Below are 20,927 nucleotides of genomic sequence, written 5' to 3'. Positions count from 1 at the left end.
GTGGCATTGTTCTGGTTCAATTATGCTTTGTCTTACCTTTTACTACAGACAAAATTTCATTGCTCCCCATTACTCATGAAAAAAAAATGGCTTGTCTATGGCCACATGCAGAATCAGGGGTGAAGACTTCCAAATCCCTGCCCTTTGTTTGTCTGTATACTTCCTCTAAGAGGTTTCCACGAGACATGCTGATGCTCGCCCCTCTGAGAATGATGGATTCCATCTTTGTTTCTGCTCCAAACTCTGGGGGAGGACACTGTGATTGACCCAATGTAGATCCAGCCAGCTGCACCCTAGATCAATAAAAAGTCACTGAGCAAACACACATATAAAAGACAGTTTCCAGAAACCCATTTTTATGATAAGGCACTTCTAAAAGAAGGTTTAGGGAGCAAACAAAAAAGTGATCCACTAACATGTTTTATTTATTTTGGTACCCTTATTATGTAGTTTGGTGTCTCTAATTCAATTGTATCAAGTAAATTTATTATCCTCTACAGACTTACTTGCACCCTGGTCTTAGTATTGCATGCATGATTTCTCTATGCATCATTTGTTTGATTATTTTAAAAGTATTTGAATAGTAACTTGCTATGTTCTAGGTACTATGCCATATACTGAGGGTATATGAATGAGAGAGTGAAGTTCCTGACTTCATGAAGCTCATATAGTGCTTGCTGCTTTAACTTTTTTTTTTAATGTGGTCCTCCTATTATCACAAGCCATCCCTGCTTTTTAAGTGTTAATAACACTGTCAATTCTTTGTCAGCACCACTGTGTTTTTTCTGTTAACAATTTTTTTTTGTTTATTAACCATTTAGTTATATTTTCACACTAGTAGGTAGGCCTCCCACTAACATCCATTTTGGAACTGGGAATCACTTACCTCCTACCAGTGAAATTCTGGAAACATAAAGGCTAAATTCTAGCTTCATCTCTACAACTCAAGAACTCTGTGGTTTTGGGTAACTCCCTAAATGCTCTGGAGCTTTTAAAATTAATTAATCAATCATGTAAAGGATTTTGATTAAATTATCTGGCTGTAAAAATCTGATCTGTAGTTATTCATGAAACATACATGATGAATTCCGCCTTTACAGGCAAAAAATGTTTATTTACACAATGTTATTTATTGATCTATCTGCTTTTGTTTCTCACCCTCATTACCATTATTTCCACCCATTCCTCTTTCTGCACATACTAAAGAGTATTGTGCGAGCACACAAGGCTTGGTCCAAGAGGAGTGAGCGTCAGGAAGTGAGAAAGACGATCCACTCCTTCCAGGACTCTCAGCAGAACTCAATTACTAGGTTTCTGAGAAGACTGAATGTTTATTTTCCTCAGAAGTTTTAGGGCCTCATTGTTCCTTTAACACATATCTGTACCTCTCTCTGTCCTCTCTTTTCACTCTACCTCAAAGACTGTTTTCTCAACTAATTTCCTGGCTCAATCCCATGTTTCTGCCCTGATCCCAAACTTAGCCCTACCTTTCTTAAATGTATCTCTATTAAATTTTTCTTCTGTGTGTGGCATCTTTCTTGACTCATTTAATTAGCTTTGTCCTTTGTAACTTTCAACTTGCATAACTCCCATATCTCCCATATCTCTCCCTTCACATGCACCCACCCCGAATTCTGCCCCAACTTTTTTCTTCATTTTATCTCACACACAGGTCCTTTCTCTGCCTCTCTACTTTTGTCAAATGCTTGTTAAAGCCAGGATTTATTGGGTGTTGAGTGCCAAGCTATGGGATAAACAACTTCCTTGGAAGATTCTCACTGTATCTTTAGCAAACTTTACAGTTGGGGCAACGGAGAGGTAAAATAACAATATCAAGGTCACAGTTAACAAGTGTGAGAGCAGGTTCAAACAGAAGTCTGTCTCTTGAATCAGATCTCTTAAGCAGTGGGCTGTATGCACTACATTTGTGTTTAAATCTATTGCCTGCTCTCCCCTGTCCTGTCTCTGCTGAAATGACCCATTTCAAAGTTTGCCAATGGCATAGATCCAGAGGACTTTCTCGGCTCTAATTTTCCTTAACTACTTGCAATATTTTATTACTATTAAATGAAAGTATTTAGAGAAAGTTCTGTCACCCTGACTTGTGACATTGTACTTCCTCCTTGAACTTGTCTTTTTCACAAACTCATCTTCTTTATCCTACCTCCAAAATGTAGTATTCGTTCACCAACACCAGGGCTTGAATCTCTGCTATTTTTATTCTAGACAAGTCCCTTCAGAGAACTCAGAAGTGAAATAAATCAAGTAAAATTGTTTTATTATTTTTAATTGTTGTAAGAGATAACTGACTGCCTGAACCAAAAGCAGTGACAGTGTATTGTGGGTTTATATGTGTGAAAGGGAGGGAAACAATGGGACAAAGGATGGAAGGAGCTAATTGAGAATATACTGTCGTAAGGTCCTTCCCTACACATCACATAGATATTTGAAGGTGGACTTTTTGAAGGTAGACTATTATTAACTAAAGATGTACATTGTAAACCCTAGGTGTAGGTTAAAGAAGAGGTAGAGATATTAAGTCAATAGAAGAGATAAAAATTGAATCAAAATGATTAAGAAATGAGAAAGTAGAAAAAGAAGGAAAACAAAGCAAATAACAGATAGAAAATAGCTAGCAAAAAGTCAGATTTTAGGTCAACCATATCAATGGGTATATCAGTTCTAATTAGCTATGCTGATATAACAGTACACCCCAAAGTGAATAATATATGGGATATCATCTCCAACATATGGGATGTTTGTTCTTTACTCATGAGACAGCTCGCTGTACACAGTCCTGTCCATGAGCATCTTTCCTCCAGGGAGTCATTCAGGGACCCTGCTTCCTTCAACTTTGTGGCTCACCATTTTCTAAGGCCTCACTGTCACCTGCATTTGACTTTTAAAAATGAAGAAGACACAGCTTTTGAAAAGACTTGTTCTAGAAACGGCCTGTATAACTTTGCTCACACGCCATTTGCTAACCAGCAGTCACATAACCACCCCTAACCACAAGGGCAGCTTGGTCGAGTCAGCAAGCTGAGTCCTGGAAGAAGGGGGAACCAATTTCTGGTGCAGAGTCACAGGTGAGCAATTAAATCAAAAGGTTAGAGATTTTCAAACTTTATTATCCAAAAAAGTCATCTTGGAGTTCAGAACCATGCATATACTTTGCCTTTAGATGACAAAATACAGATTTGGGGAAAGAACATAGAAATCTACATTTTAAATGAGGACTTCAAGTTATTCTGATACTTGGATGGTCTCATTCTGAGAAGAGCTGCCCAAGACAGGAGCCGTTATGGCAGCTGGCGCAGCATGCACTGACGCCTCAGGTGTTTCCTGGAACAATTTAATCTGTTGCCACTCAAGTATGTTCTGGAGCTCAGCGTTTTCAGCATAATGTGGGAGTTGTTAGAAACGTGGAAGCTCAGGCCCCACCTCAGACACAGTAAGTAAAATCTTATGCTCATTAGAGTTTTAGGACAACTGATCCAAATATTTTGTGCCAATAGATTAGAGAGAATGGATGGCTACCAAAGTGTAGGGGCAATATACACTCAAGAACAGGCAAAAGGAGATGATTCTGAGAGGAATCATCTGCGGAATTTGAATTGAATCCAAGAAATGAGAAAATAGGGCAAGATCAATCTACTTTTGGATGTATTTTAATGGCATAAAAAGGGAATGATTAGGAAAGAAGAGCATACATTTTAAAATAAGGTTCCTTTGCCCTAATTACATGACTGTGTGTGTGTTATATAAAATATATTTAAAAAAATCTAGAGACAAATAAATCCTTCCAAACAGTATTCTGCCCTCTAATTTCCCATTTTCTTATGCTCATTTTTCATACCCTTAAATATTCTTTGAAAATAATTAACTGCTTCATAATAGTCTTTCTTACCTAATTCGTTACCCGTTTCCCTCTTGTTGAACATTTAACTTGCGGGCTTTTTCCACTGCTATAAATAATGTTACAAAGAGCATCCATCCTTGAACATAAACCTATATTAACATCTCTGGCTATTTTCTCAGGTTAGCTTCCTAGAAATACTATCACTGGGACAACCACCATTTACTTTCTCAAGTCTCTTGATAATGTTGCTAAGTTGTATAGAAACTTTTCAGAAAGTTGAAGACTCTTAAGAAAATGAAATTTTTGCTTTGTCAGTGCTCTCCTCCTAAGTGACACCCTGCCCCCTGGGGTTTTTATATGGATCAAATGCAATAATCCATGTTTCATACTGTGTCTGGCATGTAGCTCGTGCTTATTAAATGGTAACCATCAATATTGTGCAGTAGCCCATTGTTGTTAAATTGGGTTTGCATTCTTCCTCTGTGTCGTACTATCTGCCTGAAGCAGGAAATATCACGTGCCTTCTCAGAGTCTCAGTCTCCTCATCAGTAAAGCAGGCACATATTACTACTCACTTCACAGTGATTTTGTGGGGTTTATATAAGGGAAACATATGGTATAACACCTATGACAAAACAAGCGTTAGGTTCCGTATTTATTATCTTCTCAGTGTTACTAAAATTGAGACTCTCCTTTGTATCTGTTTTTCCCTACTTTTTTACCGCCCCTTCTATGTACATACTCCCATCATTATCTCAATTTGAAATACTTTAAATGAAGCCAAGAATATGTCACTGGATGTGGTAGGGCAAGGAGAAATGAGGTATGTAGGAAAACCTTTCGACGATGAGAGATGTTGTATGAAGGCGCTAGTAATCACTCATCCTTAGCTTAGTTATCCCCCCCGCAGCAACCTGTATGCCTATCATTATTTACATACTGTGTATTGATACTTCAGTTTATTAAAACACTGGGCTTTATTCATGGATGCTAACTGTTCATTATCTGTGGCTTATATAGCATGATATTATTTTCAAAGCACATGTGAAGAGCAAATGGTGTCCTTTCTCAGCTAATACCATAACTCAATGTTTAGTAACTGATTGAGAAATATCTCAAGGCAAGATCAAAGCTTATTGGAAAGGGGGCTGTCACCCATTGGTGATATCTGGCCTGGCCACTGGAAAAGCACTTCATATATGGGTAATTGTAGTCCTCTATTGGAGGGCATATGGGCTATGAGGAAAAAGTTGAGAAAAATATTAGAAAATGAGCATATTTTTAATATTTTGCCATCCATTAATAGTTCCCTTTTCCCCATAACTTAAATCCAAAATGAATTTTGCCCTGACTGGTATGGCTCAGTTGGTTGGGCATCATCCCATGAAGCTAAAGGTCGCCGGTTCAATTGCCAGTCAGAGCAGATGCTTGGATTGTGGGTTTAATCCCCAGTCAGCTCGCATGTGTGTGAGAGGCAACTGATCGATGTTTCTCTTCCTTTCTTTCTCCTCCCCTCCCTTCTCTCTAAAAATAAATCTTAAAATTTTTTTAAATGAATATTTTCCACTATCAGAAAATTTTTATTTAAAATTAAATAAAAATTATTTGTTTTAACTATTACAAACTACATTAATTATTACATTACTACAAACTTTTAAATAAAATTTAATCTTGAAGGGTTAAGAAAATAGCTGCAATTTCAAAAGATAGCATTACCAAAATTTTACATGATCCTTGAGACTTTAGTATCCTCAGGACCTAAAATTTTAGATTTCATTAAATATTGTGAAATCCTGAATGTATGAAAGATTATACCTTTTGCAAAATTTTTTTTTTTTTACTCTTATTTTTCAATTTTGTTTGGGAAATAAGATCTGACAGCATCAAGAAGAAGTCAAGATGGTACTTTTCTTTTAGTTACCATATGGGCCTGGCCCAGGCATATAGGCACCATACAAAATGAATACTCCTTAGGGCTCACCTAAGGCTGTAATACAGAGCGATACATTCATGATCTACCTACAGCCATTTTTTTAAAATTTATTTTCCAGAAAAAGTGGCCACTAGTATTTTATCTATTTTCCTTAGTGCTTAAGTCTAAGCACATATCTGGAGAGCTCAGGCAGACAGAGCATACTACATGAACTCATCAGGGTTAACATATCCTGGGTTACTGGGTTAATAGCTTTAATCATGAGCTTTGAGAAAAGTGGGAGCCAAGGACACCTCAATCCTTTGAGTTCTGGGTTTATCTTGTTTTAGGGAGACTTAGTTCCCTGAGCCCTAAAGAAAATTGTTTCTCATAGGATAATAATAATAAGCTATTTCTCATTAGCTCCGATAGGCAAATATGTAGTAATTTTAATTTCTAATGCTTAGCCCCTTGGAGTACAGGGCATTGTATGTATTCTAAGTCCCTGGCACATAGAACAGGCTTAATAAACAAGTTCAAGTTAAAGGAGGAATAAAAAATATATACTGGATACATTGAACCACAGTTTGTGTTACAGACCATTTGTAAATGTTTTCTTATTTTAAAGGAAATATTTATTTGAGTTACATAAAGCTATTTATTTACGTGTTTGCCATTTTCTTACGCTGGAACACAATGGAGTTGTAAATGTTTGGCGTTAACTCTGTGGAGTTTGGAGCTACATTGCCACCATGTGGTTACTCTTCTAAAGATGTTCTTTCCCTCAAAACAAAAAGCGAAGACTTTGTTTTTGCATTTTATGGCACAAAACACTGCTTGTGCTGGTGTGAACACACACACACACACACACACACACACACACACACTCTTCCCCCCCTCCGCCCCCACCCTCCGCAGGAACCTGAAAGTAGTGACTTCTGTCGGAGCAGGGAGAAAAGGAGTGTCTTTCTAGGAACAGTTTTCCATGCAGATCAGATAATCTCTTGTATGATTATGTCAGCTACATGGCCGATAGGTTATTTTTAAAAATATGTTATATAGTACAATACACATAATGGCATTTACTTTAATACCATGAGTTTGATAATAAAGTACAAATGTATTCCCTCTGTTTGCCATGCAGAACTGAAGAGGAAGAATATTTTTTTCTTCTCACCCTGTTGAGAACTTCTTTATGTCATATTACCTATTATTTCTAGTGGAATAGGGACATAAATGTAGAGAAAACATGCGTAGTAAAATCAAGTTTCTTTTTACTTATTATATGTGTCACATTACACACTGAGAAGATCTTTATTCCTGGGTAATAGAATTGCACATTTAATAGAGGATAGAATGTAGGGGATATTCCATAAATATAAATATTTTTAAAGTACCTGGTTTTTTTGAGAAACTTTAAAAAGAACTAATATTTTAATATCCTCCTTTACAGGTAGTGTAGACTTTAATGCTCTTTAAATTTGCTTCCTTAAACTTTAAATCCACATTTTGCTTTTATAATTGATTTAATTAATTTGTAGCAGGCTTATGGCAATCCGTGTCTGAAGCTAATCTGATACTATACAAAAGAAAAGACCATTTTCCAGGTAGACTTTCACCAAATCATTTCTGCCATTAACAGAATAGCCCTTAAACCCTGCAGTCTTAAACCCTGGAATGTTCAATTAGATGCACAATAATGATCTTAAGAAATTCAGAGTCTTGGTTTTATTTGTGCTTATTCTCATTTGTTTATTATCATTCTAGAGCAGGTTAAAATTTGCATAAACCTTAAATTTCTTCTACTTATATGTATAGTAATTAACATTCATATTAGAGGCATGGGAAAACAAAGACAAACACAATTAAAATAAATTACCTATAATCATACTACACCTACTGTTAACATTTCATATCACCACTGTTAGCATTTTGTATGCCATCGAATCCTATTTTCTTTAAATGTGATTGCGATTTTTTTTTAAGGTTTTATGTGTTTATTTTTAGAAAGAGTGGAAGGGAAGGAGGGAGAGAGAGAAACATCAATGTACGGCTGCCTCTTGCTTGCTCCCTACTGGGCACCTGGCCTGCAACCCAGGCATGTGCCCTGACTGGGAATCGAACCGGCGACCCTTTGGTTTGCAGGCTGGCACTCAATCCACTGAGCCACACCGGCCAGGGCTTGATTCTATGTACTGTTATAATGTTCTCTAACCTATTTCTTTCCCTTAAATGTATTTAAATAGCATTTATCTTTACATTTTATAGCTATACCATAATTAATTTAAATTATATCTCATTATAGACATTTGAAGTGCTTTCAAATTTTTATTCTTATAAAATGTACTGTGATGAATAGATGTGTGTGAGTAGTACGTTTCACATGCAACACATACACATTCAAAATATATATTACATATTAATCTAATTATAGGAATGGACAAAAGTAGATTTACAGTTAGAAAATAATACAATAATAAATTTAAAAAATACAAGAATAAACTGTGTTTCATGTACTCACAATGGTAAACCTACTTTTGCACACCCAGGATTTACTTAGGAATTGTGGAATATTTCCTGGAAGGAGTTTTTGGATAAGAATTACTGTGATGATGAATATGGGCAATTAAGACTAATTATTGATTACTCACCAGAAGAAAAAATACAATTTATTTTCCTACTAGTTTAAGTTTTCCTGTTTACCTGAAGTTTCATCAACACTGCTTTTTTTGTCATTGGTATTTGTCAAAGTCTAATGCACACAAGAAAATTGGCCAAATCATAAGCTCACACTTATGAGAATTTTCACAAGCTGGTATCGGTGGAACCAACCATAGTTCAAGCAATGAAGTGCTGTCAGCATCCGGGACGCTCTCCTTGTGTCCACTGTTTTTACTTACATCTCAAAGGTTAACTATTCTCCTAGCTTATAACAGCACTGATATCTACATTAAAACTTATCTAAATGGAGTTATCATGTACATCCTCTTTTGCTCCTAACATCTTTCATACAACCTTGTGTTTGTGAGATGTATCCATATTGTTAAAGTTAGTGTTTTTTTTTTAATATTATGTTGCTCTATACTATTTCATTGCTAATAACCTTTTTCAAACTCTAAGTGTAAAAAAGTGTTTTAGTTTGCTCTCCGTCTTTGACTTACTGTGAGATTGAATGTGTTTTCCAACCTTGAGCTGTTATTTATGTTTGCTGTATGTTGGCATTGGTTATTTATTGTTACTCTCTGTGACCCTGGTTACTTTTATTGGGTTGGCCAAAAAGTCCTTTAAGTTTTTTTTCCATAAAATAAAAGACACATTTTTCATTTTCACCAATAACTTTATTGATTTGGATATTTCGAATATGTCACCTATCTCCCACTATTGGCTTCTAGTGGGCAGAGGCCAGGGGTGCTGCTAAACATCTTCATGAGTAAGACAGCCCCACAGCAGAGAATTATTTGGCCAAAATGTCAACAGTACCAAGAAACTTTGCAAACCATTTTTGACATGTTTAATCAGTCACAGCCTCTTCTCCAAACACTGCACAAATCTTTTTCTGCATTTCAGTTGTTTTTACCTTTCTAGAAATAATAAAATATGATACACCAAAAATGTTGCGTTTTCTTCCATCTTTAATATTAAAATGGCTGCACAATTCACCAACTTAAATTTTTTTTAAATGCATGCTGGTATGACAGCTGTCACAATACAATCTAACAAAAGTTGTTTCAAATGAAGTTAAAGACAAAACGTAACAGACTTTTTGGCCAGCCCAATAGCATGACTAGTCCTTTCCTGTTAGCCACCAGTAGGACACACTAGCCTTTAGTTACAAAGTAAGAGTAACTTTTGTTTTTTCATTGTCTCCCAAAAGGGCAATTAACACTCTGCTCTTCTGACAAGGCAACAAGTGTGCCTTCTGTAGCTCTGTGGTTGCAGGGCCTTCATCCTCCATAGTGCGAAAAGGAACAGGATTTGTGGATTCCAGCCCTTATGGTGGGCTGAATGAACCCACCTTTCCCCTCTCTGTGCTGGTACTGCTGACTTTTGATAGCTCATACTTCTTTGGGCGTTCTTTCAAAACTGATTTCCTTGAAAAGTCAAACAGTCATGCTTAACTATTTGTTGCCCCAGGGTACACAGCTTCTCTAAAATTAAAGCTGACTCACACCCAGGATTGTTAAAGGACAAGATGGATGAGAACCTCTGCCTCAGGGGTTCCCACACCTCGTTACACAAAAGAATCACAAGAGGGAGCTTTCAAGAAATACCAATTCCTGGCCTCATTCCCAGAAAGAAATTGTGATTTCATTGGTTTGGGGAGCAGTTTGGGTGTTAAGTTCTGAAAGGTCCCAAGGTGATTATAATGGGTAGCCGGGACTAAGGACCACTAAAACTTCTGTCTGCATAAAGGATAGATTAAATTCTACTGAACTGATAGATTTTAGCTTGTAAACAGAGTTCCGCTGCCTATTTGATGTCATGGCAGACTCCCAGGGATGAGCCAGCATCCTAACATTTGTCTTTCCCAACTGCTGGACAATACACAAATTTCACTGCTAGAATCTAATTTCTTATACTTCTTGTTTTGATTCACAGCAAATTAGATAGATCGTTCTAAATGGACCGGTCCTCTGGCTGGTCACTTATTAACACCTGAATATGACTGAGCTTGTTGGATTATATTGCAGAGGGGTTTTGGTAATGGAAGAAGAACTATTGCGACCTTCCCATAAGGAGTATAATCAGGAGAAATGAAGGTGCAAAAGCAAATAGATTACGTTTAAAGTTGCTTTAGGTCCCAAAGACACCCAGGGCTTTTGGACTGTGGTTCTGTCTTGTTGAGCCTTAGTAAACATCCTCTTAATTCTCAAAAGGGAGAATGTAGAAGAGTGGTTTAAAAGGCACGGTCCCTTTGCCTTGTCAAAGGAACACAGGAGCCAACAGAAAGAGTTCCCAGTGACCAGTTCTCAAACAACAAACAAACAAACAATGTAAAGTAATACTGGATTGTAACCCAAAGTGAAAAATAAATACCTATATGTTACTAATACCAGTAAATGTTTGAAAATAAAATATGGGAGAACAGACAGATCTGCCATATAGGAGAATTTTAAGTAATATATGGAGATATTTTCTACTCCTTAAATGTGAGCTGCACGCAGTGGCTTTTTCCCCAAAAGAGTACCATATGTGAAGTGGGAAGTGGGGCTCTATAGTACAGAAACCTGGCAAATACTACCTCGGCCAGGTGATAAAGGCTAATATCAGTCATAAACTATTTTGACACTATGTATCTATTTGGGTTTCTGAACTCATTTCCAGTGGGGGTGGGGTGAGCTTTCCCCATCCAAATCAACAATTCCATAGACACCACCTGGTGTCTTACCATTTATCTTAATTCTGATGCTGTCTGCCCAGCGTTAGAATCAGATTTCATAGGTTAAACACACAGTCCTACAAGCCTGCATTTCCCACCTTCAGATGCCAGTTGCAAGCCCAAGTTGTCATCAGTGCTTGAACTGACAAGATACAGATCAGAGATTCCCATGACCCCCTCTGAACTTCAGATGCCAGTCACAAATCCAGGTTGTTGCCCATACTTTTGAGGGACAGTCTGTAAATCAGATGTCCCCACAATCTTCACCTTGGGTTCAATTAATTTGCTAGAATGACTTATAGAACACAGAGAAATATTTTACTTACTAGATCACCAGTTTATTATAAAAGGATATATTATAACTCAGGAGCAGCCAGATGGAAGACATGCACAGGACAAGGGGCGGGGAAGGGTGCAGAGCCTCCGTGCCCTCTGCAAGCGCATTGCTCTCCCAGGACCTGCACAAGTTCGCCAACGCGGAAGCTCTCCAAACCCTGTCCTTTTGGATTTTTAGGGAGGCTTCATTACATAACAATGGTTGAATTAAATACTGAGTTTAGGCAATTAATTCAACCTCCAGCCTCTCTTCTAACCGGAAGGTTGGGACTGAAAATGCCAACCTTTAATCACAGGGTGGCTCCACTGACAACAACCAGCCCTCAGGCTTAGGGAGATCCAACTATCACCTCATTAACGCAACAGAAGACTCCTTTAGGACTCCCTTCACTTAGGAAATTCCAAGGGTTTTAGTACTCTGGGCCAGGAACCATGGAAGACCAAATATGAGAAATACCCTTTGGTCATCTGAATGGCCAAATATTTTTATAAAACATAATGTCGCTGTACAGAGAAAATAATCACCTCTGTCATCTTCCTCACAAAACTTCAGAACTCCAACCTAACCATGAGAAAAAAAATCAGATAAACCCATACCGAAGGACACTGTACAAAATACATGACACATACTAGTAATCAAAATGGTCAATGTCAACAAAGAAGAAGCAAGTCTGAGGAACTATCACAGTGCAGAGGAGCCTAAAGGGATAAGAGTACTAAGCATAAGGCACAATCCTGAATGAGTTCCTGAAACAGAAAAAGGATATGAAGTGAAAAACCAAGAAAGTCTGAATAATATATGGACTTTCGTTCATAATAACATATCGTGACTCGTTCATTAGTTGTGACAACTATACCATAATAATGAAGATGTTTAACAACAGGGAAACAGAGCAGAATATATGGGAATGCTCTGTTCTATCTTTGCAAATTTTCAGAAAATCTAAAACAATTCTAAAATAAAACTTTTATTAATAAAGGAAAGAAAAAAGAAAGAGTGATCCCCAGAGCAGCTGTGAGAGCAGCATCTGGGATCTTGTTAAAAATTCCAGTTCTCGGGTTTCAGCCAAGACCTCCTGAATCAGCAGCTCTGGGGATCTAGCGTTCTGGGGATGCGGACCTGATTCTGTGATTGAGAACTGCTGATCAAGCAGGTCGGCCGAGAGCTCTCCTTTCAGGTGCTTCTCATTTTATATGAGGTCATGGTATGTTTTCTTTAATGCCCAGGAGTGAATCAGATATGGCCTCCTGGTAGCTTTCGATTACCCAGTTATACTCTTTCACAAAGCAATGATATGTCCGCCTCTCTTCTTCGATTATTCAAACCTGATCTCCAGGCCCTTTGCCGGCCCTTTTCAGACCCTGCTGTGCTCCTATCTTCCAGAACACACAGATCCCTTCCACCTCTGATGTCTCCAAGCAGATAACATGTACCAACTCCAATGTTTTCAGAGGCCACAGATCACAACAGAATGTGAGTTCTCTGGAGACAGAGGTGACCTTACGCAGAATATGTGATCTCACTCACTTGAGTTTCTTCATGTGTGGTTTGGGGTTATAGAAGATCATTTCATGGATTTTTGTGCAGATTGTGAGTTCATGCGCATAAGGTGTGAAGAATAATAACCAGTCCTTAGTGAGGACCTAATAAATGTGAGCTGGTGCTATTATTAGTAATGGATGCCTTGCCTCTTAAATGTTTCTTCACTTCTCCCAAAGCAGCAGGGTTTTGTGTGTAAAATAACGGCTCAGTAAAGACTGGGTGAATTGAGCCCACACAGATCACATTTCAAACACGGCGATGCCACCCCTACCATCACACATCTTCTAAGGCATCTTGATTTTGACTTGATATGTTAGAAATATTTCCTGTTGTTTATATAATGCTTTTAGGATAAAGTTTTGGATTTGGTTGATGAAAATATACAACCTGGGCGTGAATTAATCTTACTTCAAGCTTCACCCCCTACCAAAATATATATCTGTATATACATATACAGATATATGTGTTCTTATCTATGAAAACACCATCCTAATGTTGATCTACAATTATTCTAGTTCCCAAGATCCTTAGCAGAGTTTGTTAGCCTAAAAAAAGAAAAAAAGGAGATGAGTCAGAAAAGAAATCAGCACCCCAAGGACTGACCGTACTAGCTGCCAGCTGGTAAGTGAATGTTTGGATAATGGATTCAGATTTTGCCTGTTTGCTCTTTGGGACAGGTTAAGTGGAGATATAACAATTTAGATGCCAGAAATGTATAAGTCCTGGGTATTTTGGTTTGTTTTTCAGATGGGGATTAATGTGGTGGACTCTGCAGTATCCGGATTAGGTGGCTGCCCTTATGCAAAAGGTGCCTCTGGAAATGTAGCCACTGAGGATTTGATATATATGCTTAATGGGCTGGGGCTCAATACAGTAAGTTAATTTTACATATTTTAATATTCATGCATTCTTTGCAGATCCAAATTGGAATGCATCTCAGATTTGGGAAGCAACTTTCAGGTCAAAGTTTTACTACTTTTGCTATTTGCTAAAATACGCAGTGGGAAAATGCAGGAAAAATTCTTTGGGGAGCTTTATAAAGTAACACTGCTATAGCTCAATCATCAATAATGCTACTGTTTCACGTTTTTATGTCTCTTCATGACCTCCAAGTAGTTTTTTAGATGTTTCATCTGCTTTGATTTTACACACTTTGTGAATTAGAGCCTGTGTCTTTCCTGTTGTAATTATTGTTTTCACAGTTTTGGGTTTTTATAGATGTTTTCCTTGGAGGAAACAGATCTTGATTTTTCTCACAAAGTCAACTAGGGCTGCTGGACAAGAGCCCAGGGTCCACTTAAAAATGGTCAGTGGAAGAACAGAGCTAAATAATTCTTAGCTATCAGACACTGGGCGGCAAGAATAGGCTCTTTACAAGTGGTACCTGAAAAGTCTCATGCTCTGTAATAACAGCCACCAAAATCAGCACCTTGTTTTGCCACATTCCTGTTAACATGGGTTATTAGTCTATAAGGCAGATTTTGTTGGGTTTTTATTTTTTTTAGGAAAAAATATAAAAAGGCAAGAGAAACAGTTCACAGATGATTAGTTCATAATGTTTTCTGAGACATAAAGCATCATCTGGATTACAAATGAATTTCATCCTCTCTTTCTCTCTCTCTCTCACTGGTCCCTCGCTTGTATCTCTCTCACGTCTCTCTTTCTCCCCCATCTCCTGTCTCTCTCGTTTCTGCCTCTCTCTCTCTCTCCCGCTCACTCCCTCTCTCCCTAGTCTTTTGTCTCTCCTCACTCTACTTACACTGATGCTCCTCAAACACCAAACTTGTCTGCAGTCCCCATTGCTGTGCCTTTCTCTCTCACCTCTGCCCCTCAACTCGTGGTTTTACAACCTCTTGGAATTGTCTAATCCCCATATTTAATTTCATTTGAGAGTGAGGCACTGCCATCCTCAAAAACTTTTTCTAGCATCTCCCTGCCTATTCCCCAGGTCCACACTGTTGGGCTCCTCTCCTTAGTGCTTCCATGCTACCCTCTGTGCTGCTACCTCTGAATCTATGGTGAGGTTGTAGAATGATCTCATTTCTTCCTGTACCCCCCCCTTGCAGCCAGAGAGCAATTAGTACAGCTTATTCTTACTCTCTGCTTGTTACATAGAGATGCTTAACAACATTCATTGATCTCATGTGGCACTAATCACCAAAAGCTATTGCTTAGTAACACCAAAAGCTATTGACTATCTTCTCTGATTATGAATAAGTATTATTTCACTTACAAAGTAGCTTTATTATTTTTATGAAAAATGTATAGCCATGACAGAGACTGAAGAGAAATATATCTTTTCTTGGAGATTTAGTGATTGTACTGAACACAGCAGATGCTTAGTATGTTTTAGGTCACGTTCTATAACCTGGGTGTCCAAATGCAAATAAGCCCATGTCTTCATGCCTAAGAATTTTACAGTTCAAAGAGAATTGGTACATTTAGTAGCAGCTAAAATTCAACCAGTTGCTCATGCTAACTAGCCAATATTCTCTGTAGAATCTGGTGTCACAGTGGCTCCCAAATTAATGACCAAGAGTCATTAATTTGACTTGTAAATTATTTCATTTGTCCCTTTCTTACTATCCTTGCCATAACTACATCAGCACAAGTCCTTTATCTTTTTCCTGGGTATTCATCTTCCAAGTTATGCTGGGTTCAGACTTGCCTTTCATTTTTTTTTAAATTAATTTTGGAGAGGGAAGAGGGGAGGGGGAAGGGGGCGGGAGAATGGCAGGGGGAGATGGAGATATTTGTTGTCCCACCCGTCCATGCATCCATCGGTGGCTTCTCGTATGTGCCGTGACTGCAGAGCGAACCCCCAACCTTGGCATATGGACCATCTGGCTGGGGCCAGACTTGCCTTTAAATTTATACGCTCCATGCTACCGTCAGAGGATTTCATCTAAAATACAAATACGAATATGCCTTGCTTCTGTCTGTATGCTTACCGGTGGATTATCATTTCCTAAAAAAAAAAAAAAAGAAAAGAAAAGAAAGCAAGGCTGTGTTCTGTCACCTAACAGCAATTTTCAACCTTCTTCCATCTCATGGCACACATAAAATAATTATTAAAATTCTGGAGAAACCAAAAAATATTATATTATTTGCCAATCTGACAAAAAAAATAGGTATAATTTTGATTCATTCACACCAGGTGGCTATTGTTATATTGACAATTGTCTTTTTACTTGACAATCTAAGGGAAAAGAGGCCAGTGTCCCTGATTAAATAGCCAAGTGTTGCGAAAAATTCTTATAGCACACAAATCACTGACCTACTGTGAACCAGTTACATGTCTCTGGTCTTCTCTGCCCATCGTTCTCCATATACACCACAGCATTTTCAGGGGTCCTGCACTGCTCCTTCACTGCGTGTGGTGCCCCATCCACCCTCCTTCCTCTCAGGAAATAATACTCTCCGTATAAGATATGCGTGGGGACGTACCTTTCCTGGCACCCTTCCTTGCCACACTCCTCTCCATTCTCTTTTACTCAGAGACTTGACTCGGAGCAAAGCTTGACTCCCACAGCTTTGCCCTCATAATCATACGAGCATATCTCTATCAGCGACTTTAAGTAGAATAGTACAGGATTTTCTGCTGTATGGGGGGTCCATATTGTCTGCTTCATCATAAGCACGCCGAAGACAGAAACTATATTCTACATGAACCCCAGAACATATTAGAGAACATGAGACATATTTAAGCACCTGAACAGTGATCCAAGAATAAATGCAATGTTCTTTTATAAAGATATGTTATTTAAATCAAATGGTACAGAAAGGCCAAAACAAAACTCTTCTTTGGTATGATAGCAACAGATTCCATTGCATAATTGTTATAATTTTGAATTCTTGGAAAAAAGAGAATATTGGTGACTAAACTATTTCTGTGTTCTCTTGCTGGATATAATTCAGAAATGAAAGAAATATGTAGTTAATTATTTACAAAATTTAAACTTCACTAGATTAAGGATTCACTAGATTTAGTTTAATTTCACAGTTAAACTAAACTGTGCCTACTCGATAGTCTACATAAAGCCATCACCATGACAAAATTAAATTTCTCAAACCAAAGCAAGTATTAGTACCCTAAGAACAATTTTATAATAAAAAATATTAAAAATAATTTACAAGTCATTTAAAATATATTTGCTGATCATTCTTAAATGAAGAGAAATAAACCATAAAGAAAACAGTATTGTAAGAGTTTCTAAAGAGGGAAATAATTGGGTGTATACTATTTTTTGGGGGGAAGCTTTTAATTGGGTATATTAGAATGATGATCATTTTATGATCATTGTTATAGAAAGCCCCTGATTATTTATACTTGTCTATTTAAAGAAAAATACAGACCCACATAAATATTAAAAACTACTCCTTAGTACTAGTAAGTCTGAATCTGTTCAATTTTAAATCCACATTGTTTCTAATCCATATTGAGAGAGGACAAAGGGGTTTATGAAATGTTATATGAGCACAAATCTCTGATTAATCCACCTAATGCTCTGCCTCCCCCAGTGATAACTGAGTGGAGACCTCAGTGGTAACCATTTGTTACCAAGTCCTAGAGATGAGGAACATGCCTTGAACTTGACCTTCATACTCAGCTGCCTTATCTGTCATACATGGATTTACCAAAGTCTTTGTTGATCCTACTTACACTTTCAAACAGTAAAATCTCTCAGGCAAACAAGTTCCAGATATTTAATAAATACTATTCATTTTATTTGATCTGCAGCTACCTCCTTTGATAGCAAACCAGTAATGGTTTTTCTAAATATGGTTTTTAAAAAGTATATACCTTTTGTATTTCTTGTAGCTTCATTGTTTCTATTTTTGTACAGTAAAGAGGTATTTTTGTCTAAGTCCTTATGTATAAACTCCTCCAAACCATTGTTAGTTTAATTGCCCTTCATTAATATTTATAGATTGTTTTTAGTTTCATTATTTTCCTTTGTATAATTCAGGAATCAATCTGAATTACACTGATTTATTTGGGTGTGGCTAGCCTGTGGTTTTATGCAAGGGTCAGATTCAAGGTAGGTTTTCATAAAGAAGAAAAATCTAAAATGTTGACTACACGGTTCATGGAAACAAAGATTGCCCCCAAAGCAATAATGAGCAAAATTGTTTTCAGTAATTTTAAATGGTTAAGTATCTACTAATAAAATTAAAAGGAATCTGTTTTGTCCTCTTTCTCCTAAATTCCTCTTCCCCTCTGATATCCATCCCTTCTTTGTTTTACCAGGGTGTGAATCTTTACAAAGTGATGGAAGCTGGTAACTTCATTTGCAAAGCTGTGAATAAAACCACGAACTCTAAAGTAGCACAAGCCTCCTTCAATGCTTGTCATGAATGAATTTGTGACTTAAGGCTGAGAAGATCCATTTCAGCTACAGACATTCATCTAAAACTCATAACTGTCAACTTGTTCTGAAATGTGAAGTAATAGAGTGGGAAAAAAGATACTTTTAAAAATTATAACTGGATACATTTTGAACTCAAGAGAAAGTAAGACTGGTCATCAGGTAAACTGCAAGCTGAAACTAAATAATAGAATTTGTAGACATGCCTTTGAACATGGAGAACAGTCTGCTCTTTTGCTCTTATAGAAATAACTTTTTAATTTAGTAGACGTGAAAATTGACTTCAGATTTCCCTAAGTATGAAATACTGTGTTAAATACCTAATCAAGCTAGCTTAGCACAGTATACATATTGTCAGTAGTTTACGAGCTCCTGCATAGTGTGCAAAGTGTGTGGCCTCGATATCATGCATTATGCCTCTGGATCTAACTTCCCATTTGCCAAGTCAGTTAAATTATGGACTAAATGCCAAATCTCCAGCCAACCCTACATAATTTTTAGCAATAGAACTTTTACATTTCAAGTATGACTAACATCTGTTAACTATTTCAATGACTTTATCTTGTTCCAAGAGGCTGTGGTCAATGGCAAGATGCCATGTTCTAGAAACATATTACGGCCTCCCATGTTTGTTACATGCTTCCAGTTTACCATACTTTTTCTTTCATCAGTTATAGTAAAAAACCAGCATGGTGTTACTCAACTGTTGAGAAACAGAAGGCACAACTTTTCATCTTGCTGTCTAAATTACAGTGATGAGAATAGGGAGTAGAAGATTGATATGTGTACCGTAATCCATGCTCGTAATTTTCAGATCACTTCCAAATTGCCTGAGGAAATGTTATTGTGATCCTAAAAATGCATATTAAACCAATTTTTAATTCATGGGATAAACTTTTCCATTGATTCAGGATACTTTGATTAAATCACACTTTTTTGTTGACTATTTTATTGTTATTTTACAATTAAAGTGGCTGAAATTTTATCTTTTGTACCAGCAAGAATTGCCAGATATAGCAAAAATTAATATATCAAGTTAGAAGAGGAACAGGAGGACTATGTTAAGAAAAACATTTCTGTAACCTACACAAATAATATGGAGACAGTATTATTATACACGGGTCTAAAACATCAGTTCTATTATTTATGTAGACTTCTCCAGCAATATTGGGTGATCTTATCTTTGAATAAATTTGAATATAACTTGAAATATGAATGTGAGCATTGTGGACTTTGTATTAAATATTCATTAAAACATGGAAATGAAAAGCAATTCAATATAATAAGAGAACCACTGTTTACAACTAAGTACTGTTTAAAGATGTATAATAAGAATCATGAGGGAAACATTGGTAATTAACAAAACCAAACAATATTCCCATGGAAGAGGCCAACTCATCCAGGTTGCAATGGCTGATAGAGCAGGATCTTGTAAGCCAGGGTGCTGAGCAGCTCTTTGCACTTGGGTTAGTCTTAGGAGGTGGGAGCAGTGCCAGGAACAAACAGAATTGCAGCTCTTTATGGATCTGCCAGTTGTATATCCCCTGTGCTTCCCCCTTCACAAGGACACATCCCTGTGCACTGGGGCAGTAATAGGATGCTTACCCTGATTGTGCATAGCAGGATATACACATCTTATGAGAATCTCTTAGAGTACTGCGATGATTTCAGTTTTGAGATTATTGGAAAAGTATCTGTTGATATAAACTGCTCATAGAAGCACCTAAGGACAACACTGCTGTTTTGGAATAAAAAGACTCCCTAAGAGGCTGAGCAAGTAGTCGGAAACCTGAGGTGCAGCCTAGCACACTTACACAGCAGCCATATCAGTCTACCGATTGATCGTTTCTGAGCATAATTTGATGCTTCCTAATCACACTCACCATGAGAAAATGTGTTTTGGGTACTTGTTATCCTTTCTCCACCCAAACCACCTAAAGCTCTCTGTTAGCTTAAAGAAAGTTCCTTTTCTGGTTTTAGGGGGAGAAGTTATAGAGTCACATAAAGCTGCTTGAAACCAATAGACAGAATTCCCCTAAAGCTATATTTCAACTAACCAGGAAAACTTGGAATTATTGCAGGACGCACCCAAGTAACCCACCTACATATAAACCTGTACAAGTGTTAGCCTTGGGGAAAGGCTTAGAAAGAGCAAAGCAATTATGGCCTTTATCAACATACATGTCAAAATCATCTTCAATGACATCTGCCTTCAAATCAAGAAAAGTATTCTTTCTAGAATATGTAAAATGTTTTATCTCATGTAGGTGTGGATGATCTATTACACAGGGTCCAGCACAAATAATGCCCCTTATTACAAAATCATAAGCATGTAATTCTGTAACATACCAATATCACACTCAAGCACACCATATGACATTTTAGGTGAAATATTCAAATTAAAACTATAAATTATTACCCTACCAACCACACTCAAGCAGGCATTACTTCTGCCAAAACCCTGTATACTGAACCTTTAAGGCTAAGTCAACGAAAATAGAGGTTTTCTAAATTCTGGATTCATGAAA

The 20,927-nt window shown here is 37.3% G+C and overlaps 1 protein-coding gene across 1 annotated transcript in view; it reads left to right on the top strand.

The window, feature by feature from the left end:
* Positions 1-19,460, top strand: part of HMGCLL1 (3-hydroxy-3-methylglutaryl-CoA lyase like 1) — a 164,922-nt gene extending 145,462 nt beyond the window's left edge. The window contains exons 8-9 of the mRNA XM_054569502.1: positions 13,778-13,903; positions 18,282-19,460. Coding sequence (XP_054425477.1) covers positions 13,778-13,903; positions 18,282-18,392 — 237 coding nt within the window. The 3' untranslated portion in view covers positions 18,393-19,460. The remainder of the gene's footprint in view (positions 1-13,777; positions 13,904-18,281) is intronic.
* Positions 19,461-20,927: the final 1,467 nt, after the last annotated feature.

The sequence above is a fragment of the Pteronotus mesoamericanus genome, unplaced genomic scaffold (assembly GCF_021234165.1).
Source record: "Pteronotus mesoamericanus isolate MK-2021 breed Mesoamerican mustached bat unplaced genomic scaffold, CSHL_Meso_final contig_20, whole genome shotgun sequence".
Taxonomy (NCBI): domain Eukaryota; kingdom Metazoa; phylum Chordata; class Mammalia; order Chiroptera; family Mormoopidae; genus Pteronotus; species Pteronotus mesoamericanus.
Note: the sequence above shows the minus strand (reverse complement) of the source record. Positions and strands in the feature narration are given on the sequence as shown.